General features: G+C 38.3%; 1 protein-coding gene and 1 pseudogene across 1 annotated transcript; one reads left to right on the top strand and one right to left on the bottom strand.

The window, feature by feature from the left end:
• Positions 1-4,243: 4,243 nt before the first annotated feature.
• LOC141829106 (uncharacterized) lies at positions 4,244-6,909 on the bottom strand (annotated as a pseudogene).
• Positions 6,910-7,064: 155 nt separating this feature from the next.
• Positions 7,065-7,976, top strand: LOC141829104 (uncharacterized). Its single transcript, XM_074716522.1, has one exon. The coding sequence runs from the start codon at positions 7,065-7,067 to the stop codon at positions 7,974-7,976; it is 912 nt and encodes a 303-aa protein (XP_074572623.1).
• The last annotated feature ends 330 nt before the right edge of the window (positions 7,977-8,306 follow it).

Raw genomic sequence — 8,306 nt, 5'->3', positions numbered from 1 at the left:
AACACTCAATGTAGGTCTTTGGTACCCACGAAATCAAAATTTTGATTTAATTGGGTATACGAATTCAAATTATGCAAGATGCAAGTTGGATAGAAAAGTACTAGTGGTGGATGTCAATTTCTTGGATCTTCCCTAGTTAGTTGGAGTAGTAGGAAGCAACCATGTGTAGCTTTGTCTACTATCGAAGTCGAAAAGAACAAAACACATTGAGATAAAACATCATTTTATAAGGGATCATGTGGCAAGAGGAGACATTGAACTAAGCTATATTGAATCAAAGTCAAATCTTGCCGATATATTTACCAAACCTTTACCCGAAGTCAAATTTACAAATATCAGAAGAGGGTTGGGTATGTGTTTTGTAGAATAATGGATTTTAGTATTACATGAGCCTATAACATTTATTTTACATCTCACAAGACTTTAGGATGACTTTTGCTTGTGTATTGGTACATTTAAATTATGTGTGAGATGCTAGGATGATACTCATATCTCACTTATGCTTTTTAGCATTTTGATGAGGCATGAATTGTATCAATTTATTTATTTTAGACCAACTATGGGAAAAGCGAATGTTTAATTAATGAACATCTTGCCCATCGATCATAGTTGGACATTTTAAATAATTTTAAACCATTTTAATGAATATCTAACGTTGATAAACAATGACAATTTGAATGGGTTGATAACAGAACTTGAAATTGATACAATAATACAAGTTTGTGCCAAACTTTAGAGTTTGTGTCAAACTCATAAAATATAATCATTTTTCATAAATTTATATTTTTCCTTGATAATATATGAGAAAACAAGTGTGCCCGTAAAATTTTAGATTTTTCTGAATTTTATGAAATTTTTAAAGTATTTCTGAAGTTCGTATCAGAAACCTGCACAGTGCTATTTTCAGGGCATCAGTCGACTGATGCAGACATCAGTCGACTGGTCCAGTCGACTGCAAGATGAAATCCACTCGACCAATAAATCTGTGAGGTTCTGAATTAATGGAGCAGTCGACTGCTGAAGGCTCAGTCGACTGCTACCAGTCGACTGATCCATCATCAGTCGACTGTTGGCGAACTTTGTATAAAAGAAACCTTGAGCGGCGGTCGACTGCTAACCCTAGGGTTGCGACGATCTTGCCGCCTTCTACCTCTCTTCGTGTCCTTAAGCCTCCTAGAGTCTATATTTCTTCTATTCTTCACTCTTTTCACCCTTATTTCTTCTATTTCACCCAAAACCTAGGGTTTTAGAGCTTGTTCTTGGACAAACCTGCAAATGGAAAGAAGGTAAACGTGATATCATATTTTCTACGAGTTCTTCCTTCTTTATGATCTATTTTGAGCTAACTTGCTTCTTGTTACGTGTTTTTGCATCATCCCTTGCATTGCATTATAGAGTTAGGCAAAAATATACTGCAACTCATCCACCTAGGCAGAAAATTCCTCGACGGGGTGCGGGTTCCTCCCAATACCCTGATCCTTCTTATTTTGAAGGAACACCAGAGCCCCTGATTTTATTCTCAAGCCGCCCAGCATGTGTTTGAAACGACTGAATTCCACGTCATGGACTGTCGTTACATTAACAAATCATTCTTTCAAACGAAATTTGGATTACTTATGTATTTTCGAAGTTGGTTCTAAAAAATAAGAATTTCAGACATCAATCGACTGCATTAGAGGAGGTCGACTGATGTCACTTGTTTATCACTATTTTGACCCGATTTCTTGCTAGTTCATCCTTTGACCTCATTATTTGATGTATGCTTATTGATGCTTATTGATTCTATTATGGCTTAAAACCTACATTTGATGTCAACAACCAATTGTTGGTGCGTGTTATAGGGGAGTACTGTATTAAAGACCTAACTTAAATTAATTTTTGACAAACATAAAAAAGGGGGAGATTGTTGGTGCAATCTTGCCCCAAGTGATTTAACATTTTAATGTTTGGCTAAAATGAGTTTAAGTTAGGCAATGCTGGTGATCTAACTTGTGTGGTTTGAGTCCACAGGAAAGTCCAGGAATGGAGTCTTGGCATTTGGTGAAGTCCCGGAGGCGCGACCTCTTGGCAAAGGATGAAGTCCCGGAGGCGAGGGCAAAGGATGAAGTCCTCTTTGACAAAGGATGAAGTCCCGGAGGCGCGGCCTCTTGGCAAAGGAAGACTTAGCACGATGAAGCTGAGGGAAACGTCTCAAGCTAGTGCAAGGAAGGGCACGAGGCTTGTGGAAGACGTTTGAAGGCTTGCGTCAAGGCTAAGGGCTGAAGAAGAAGCTGGAAGGGGAGTTTCAGCTTGATCAGTCGACTGACACTGTTGATGCAGTCGACTGGTGGTTGATCAGAAGCACACACAGAGGTTTCAGATGGATCAGTCGACTGACACTGTTCACCAGTCGACTGGTGACCAAATCAGTCGAGTCCATCAGTCGACTGGCATCAGTCGACTGGTGATGGTGCAGTCGACTGATAGACTACCGTTGGGGTGACAGCTGGCTAATTAAATGCAGATTAAAGAGCCGTTGAAGCCCATCAGTCGACTGGCCCTTGGAGCAGTCGACTGATGTACAAAAATACATAAAAATAGAAGTCGACGCCGAAGAAATATACAGTTCATTTTCTCATCTTTCTGGCAAAAACTCTGACTCTGTAAAAACTTTCTTCTTCTTCCTCAAACTTCACTTATATCTTGTGAAAGGAAGAGACTGATTGTGTGAGGGTTTCTCCACCTTCAAAGTGTTCTTTGAAAAGGAGGATTTTCATAGTGGAAAAGGTCGTCTGTGTGTGTGGATCCTTGGATTAGTCACCTCGTAGAGGTGGATACCAAGTAAACAAATCGAGTTAGCGATTGTGCTTTCTTTTCGTGTTTTATTTTGCTTCCGCTAACAACTTTGCAGAAAAATTGAAGAATCGCTATTCACCCCCTCTAGCGAACGCATCGGTCCCAACATGATCTACCAAGATAAAACCATCCAAATCCTTCTTTTCCTCTTGCTTCCAAGCCGCCTATCACCAAGGAGAACAAAGGCTAGAGAAGCCTCTTCCTTTCTTCCTCTCTTTCTCTCTTCCTCTCTAACCCGCCCCCTATTCTTTCCTCTTCTTCTTGGCTTTTGGGCGCCGGCCCTAGGGGAACCAAGGAAAGGAAGTAAGGGGCACCGGAAGAGAAAACAAGGAGGAGAACTCAAGATGTGGGCGCTGACCCTAAAGAAAAGGAGAGAGCTTTTAGAGGTGGCGCCGGCCCTAGGTGAAGAACCAAAGATTACAAGATGATCTTTGAGCCGCCTCCTCTCCTCTCCTTTTATAGGCTTGCCGTCTTAGGAAGTTTAGGAAAAAATTAACAGAATTAATATAATTTTGTTAGATAACAAAATTAACATAATTTTGTTGGATAACAAAATTTAACAAAATTTAACAAAATTTTATCGGATAACAAAATTAACATAATTTTGTTGGATAACAAAATTAACATAATTCTATTTAGGATTAACCGAATTCTGTTAACAAAATGCTAACATAATTTGTTTAGAATTCTAATAGAATTCTAAACAGAATTCCTACAGAAATTCTTAACAGAATTCTTAACAGAATTCTAACCAGAATTCTTAATAGAATTCTTAACAGAATTCTTAACAGAATTCTAACAAAATCTTATTGGGTGGATACGAGGATTTATCCAGAGGCTACAATAGGGACCTAGAGGAGGAATTGGTTTAGGCCTCCTAATGGGTTTGGGCTTCCTGTGTTCTCCCTAAACACCCAACTCAAGTCCATCAATAATAACTCATACCACTAAAGGGTTATTATTGAACTACCGCACCAATCTCCATATTACAATATCGGCTCCTTCTTATTATGAGTGCATTAATCTCCCTGTGTTTAAGATATCGTATGTCCGTTAATTAATTGAATTACTGACAACTCAATTAATTAACTTCTAATTCCAAGAGTAGTACCACTCAACTTTATTATCATGCGGACTAAGTCCACCTGCAGGGTTTACATGATAATCCTTATGAGCTCCTCAAGGGGACATCATCAGCCTAAATAATTAGGACACACATTCCTTCTATAATCAACAACACACCATATAAATAGCATTATCTCCCAACTCATCGGGCCTATTGATTTAACGAATAAATCTCACCCTTTGATGAATTAAAGAAATAAATACTAAGTATATGTGCTTGTTATTATATAGGGATTAAGAGCATGCACATCCATAATAACAGAGGTCTAGTTCGATTATATAGTCAGTATAAATCGAACACATGAATACCTGTACTAGCCAAATAATCTGCAACGTTTTGAACATAAAATCAACATGGCTAGTATTAGTCAATCTCCAAATTAACCAATTAACCCTCTGGTAATTAATAAATTTGACTCCGCTGTATTTCAGCCTTCATACCCATGGGTTTGAATAGCCAATTCAATATGATGGTAGAAATCTTCTACACTAACTAACATGTTTGGTGCAATATAGACCAACTGCGTACCTCCTGAAAAGTCTACTTCCATTGTGCCAATGATAGATCTGTCATCCGTCCATCTTGTATCCCTTAATACCACCAGAGCATTGACTCCAGCATTTCTGCGATGTAAAAACATGTACTCTAATCATTACTAACCCAAGATGGATTAGTTGCATATCTTCTCTTCGCAGAGTCGTATAACTTTCTTGATTAATTAGGGGAAGGTTTTGTTGTCCCCTGTGATCCAAGATTCTGGTTTCTGAATAGTGTTGATAAACTCTATGACGGCGTTCAGACCAGTTGGAGGAATATAGCATCTCAGCTGGGACTAACGAGGCCCTTCTTCTTTGAGAAATCTCCAGTTCCGCTTCAGGATTCAGCTGACTTTCCAAGGTTCTTGACCCGTTTATCGCACCATGTATTCTTCTTTGAGCTTCATACAGAAGTCTTGCCATTCTTCGGTAACTTCTGATTTGGTCTTCCTATGAGGAAGTAACGGTAGTTCTACCACCTTCAGTAATGGTTGGTATATTCCTTATTGGTTTTCTTTTTCTTCCTTGAAAATTTGCAAGGGGTCTTTAGAACGGTAACAGGCGTCAGATTAAGTCCTTCAAGTTGCTTTGCTAGGGCTTCCACCTGTTCAGAAGTTTCAGACACAACAGGTTTTGCTAATAAAAGGTCTAATTTCTTGTTGAGAGTCAATAACAGTTCAATAATTGTGTTATTTTGTCTGTTTATGTCACTATTTGTAGCTTTCTCAACAGTAACAAATCCACAGTAGTGCACTCAATCATCTTTGTTACCTCCAGAGCATTAATATAGTCCTTAGTGTTTGAAGAGCGGGTATAATTTTTTCTCATTAACACACGCCCTTTTTACCTCTTTTATGAATTCCTCAATTTGTTTTATTTAACTTTTTACTTCACCAATCAGATTTATAGCATGTTCTTCCAGTACTTCTTTTTTGGTTGTTTGGAAACTTCAAGTACCAAACTTCTTACGTCCCTTGTAGTGAGTGGTTTATTGAATAAGATTTCCTTCTCAACCGCCTATATAACCTGCTGCACAACTCCTTGGGAGACTTTAGGAATTCCTACAAAGCTTAGAGATCTTCAAATAATTTTGCTTTAAAACTTCCAATATAGTTCTATACTCAGAGATAGAAACTTTGGAATGAAGTAGAAAAGTGATCATAAATTACTCCAATATTATTAGAAATTCCTTCGAGAGACAATTTTTGTTTCAGATTAAGGTATGATATTTTGTTATATTATTGGATAAATCATTTTTGGCGTCCAAACCCTATATGGAGCTGTGAAAGGCTTTAGTAAGGTCGTGAAAAGGCAGGAGGCCGTGTAAGACTTGAACCTTGATTTCATGGTAAGCTTGAAGGGTAAGGAACTAAAAATAATTTATTCCTTAATAAACTATGTCAGAAAGATTTGAACAATCTATTAAAGATTGGTATCAAAACTCCCGGACTGTGGATCTAGAGTACCTTAATTTAGAAGCAAAAGTCTCTCTACTAATAATATCGGAGTAGTTTATGATAAGCTCTTACTTCATTCCAAAGTTTCTATCTCTGAGTACAGAACTATATTGGAGATTTTAAAGCAGAATCATTTGGAAATCTCTCAAGCCTTGCAGGAATCTTTAAAGCATCAAAAGGAGTTGCAGCAAGCTGTATTACAATTACAGAAGGAGATATTATATAATAAACCACTTACTGCAAGAGACGTAAGGAGTTTGGTGCTTGAAGTCTCCAAGCAACCAAGAATACTGGAAGAACATGCTGTAAACCTGATTGGTGAAGTAAAGAATCAGATTAAACAAGTTGAGGAAATCATGAAGGAGGTAAAAAGGTGGGTGTCATGAATTACCCCCCCCCCCCCTCTTCAAACACTGAAGACTATATTAATGCTCTGGAGGTAACAAAGATAATTAGTTCACCTGCTGTGGGATTTGTTACTGTTGAGAAAGCTACAAATAGTGACATAAACAGGCAGAATAACACAATTATTGAACTATTATTGACTCTCAACAGGAAGCTAGATCTGTTACTTGCAAAACCTGTTGTGTCTGACTCTTCTGAATAGGTGGAGGCCCTAGCAAAGCAACTTGAAGGACTCAATCTGACACCTGTTAAAAAGAAAAAGGAACCTTTCTACGTATACCGGGACCCTTTGAAAATATTCAAAGAAGAAAAGGAGAAGCTTAATGGCAACAAGGAATAGGTCAACCATTACTGAAGGTGGTAGAACTGAAGCTATTGAACCAGTCACTTCCTCACAGGAAGATCAAATCAGAAGTTACCGAAGAATGGCAAGACTGTCGGTATGAAGCTCAAAGAAGATTACATGGTGCAAGAAACGGGTCAAGGACCTTGGAAAGTCAGTTGAATCCTGAAGCGGAACTGGAGATTTCTCAAAGAAGAAGGGCCTCATTAGTCCCAGCTGAGACGCTATATTCCTCCAACTGGTCTGAACCCCGTCATAGAGTTTACCAACACTACTCAGAAACCAGAATCTTGGTTACAGGGGGACAACAAAACCTTCCCCTAATTAATCAAGAAAGTTATACAACTCTGCGAAGAGAAGGTATGCAACTAATCCATCTTGGGTTAGTAATGATTAGAGTACATGCTTTACATCGCAGAAATGCTGGAGTCAATGCTCTGGTGGTATTAAGGGATACAAGATGGACGAATGACAGATCTATCATTGGCACAATGGAAGTAGACTTTTCAGGAGGTACGCAGTTGGTATATATTGCACCAAACATACTGCTAGTTAGTGTGGAAGATTTTTATCATCATATTGAACTGGCTATTCAAACCCATGGGTATGAAGGTTGGAATACAGCGGAGTCAAATTTATTAATTAACAGAGGGTTAATTGGGAGATTGACTAATACTAGCCATGCTGGTTTTCGCTATAATGTCCAAAATATTGCAGATTATTTGGCTAGTACAGGTATTCATGCAGTATCTGCAGCACCAAGAACGATAGCAGAATTACAAGGGATGAGATGGACATTACAGCCATCATCGATACATCAGATCAAAGTTCCTCAAGAGGTGAGAACCACTACTCTGTTAGATGGTTCAATTGCTTTATCTTTTCAGGGATATCAATCAGCAAGGCATTCTCAACCAAGGAGGATGAGTAACCTAGATATTGAAGAAATTCGAGATGAAGGAGAAGAAGAATTTGTCGGAATGCTTTCAAATACTTATGTTCCCAAAAATCAAAAGCATTCTCAGAAGCCTCAACCTATATGGGATACACTGGGTGAACCCAGTGGTAAATATGATTACTATGTAGACTATTCTCCACCAGTAAGACCACCCAAATATTATCTCCCTATCATTCCAACAGGATGGGAGGATGATAATGATGAATGTCCACCATTACTTCAAAATCAGCCTAAAATAATTTCTACACCAATTACTGATATTCTCCAGAATGGAGATATGATGAAACATCAGAGGAAGCCAGAAGTGATAAACTAGAATTCCAAAAAGCAACTAACCCACCAGAAGGATGGGAGTAATATTCCAAAAACTTCAACAAGAAAAGCTAAACATTTCAGCACCTTAAAGAAAAATTTCCTTGTTATGGCTGGATAAGTGAAAGTGAAGAAGAAGAATGTGCTCTTCCTAGCATATGGGAAGATACACCTTGGGAAGAAGACCCCTATCATGATCCTGGTAAAAACTTACCAACAGAAGATGAAGAAGATCAAGTCAACACTGATTATGGAGAAGATAGTGAAGAAGATTTGAGCTCTTATTTTTTGGGTCTCAATAATCTGAAATAGATTACCCTGTTTCTCTCGACTT

The sequence above is a fragment of the Curcuma longa genome, chromosome 5, assembly GCF_044706935.1.
Source record: "Curcuma longa cultivar G26 ecotype Majalengka, Jawa Barat chromosome 5, ITB_CL_G26_1.1, whole genome shotgun sequence".
Classification (NCBI taxonomy): domain Eukaryota; kingdom Viridiplantae; phylum Streptophyta; class Magnoliopsida; order Zingiberales; family Zingiberaceae; genus Curcuma; species Curcuma longa.
Note: the sequence above shows the minus strand (reverse complement) of the source record. Positions and strands in the feature narration are given on the sequence as shown.

Coding starts and splice junctions, on each gene's coding strand:
- LOC141829104 (XM_074716522.1), top strand. CDS start 7,065: ATGCAACTAATCCATCTTGGGTTAGTAATGATTAGAGTACATGCTTTA.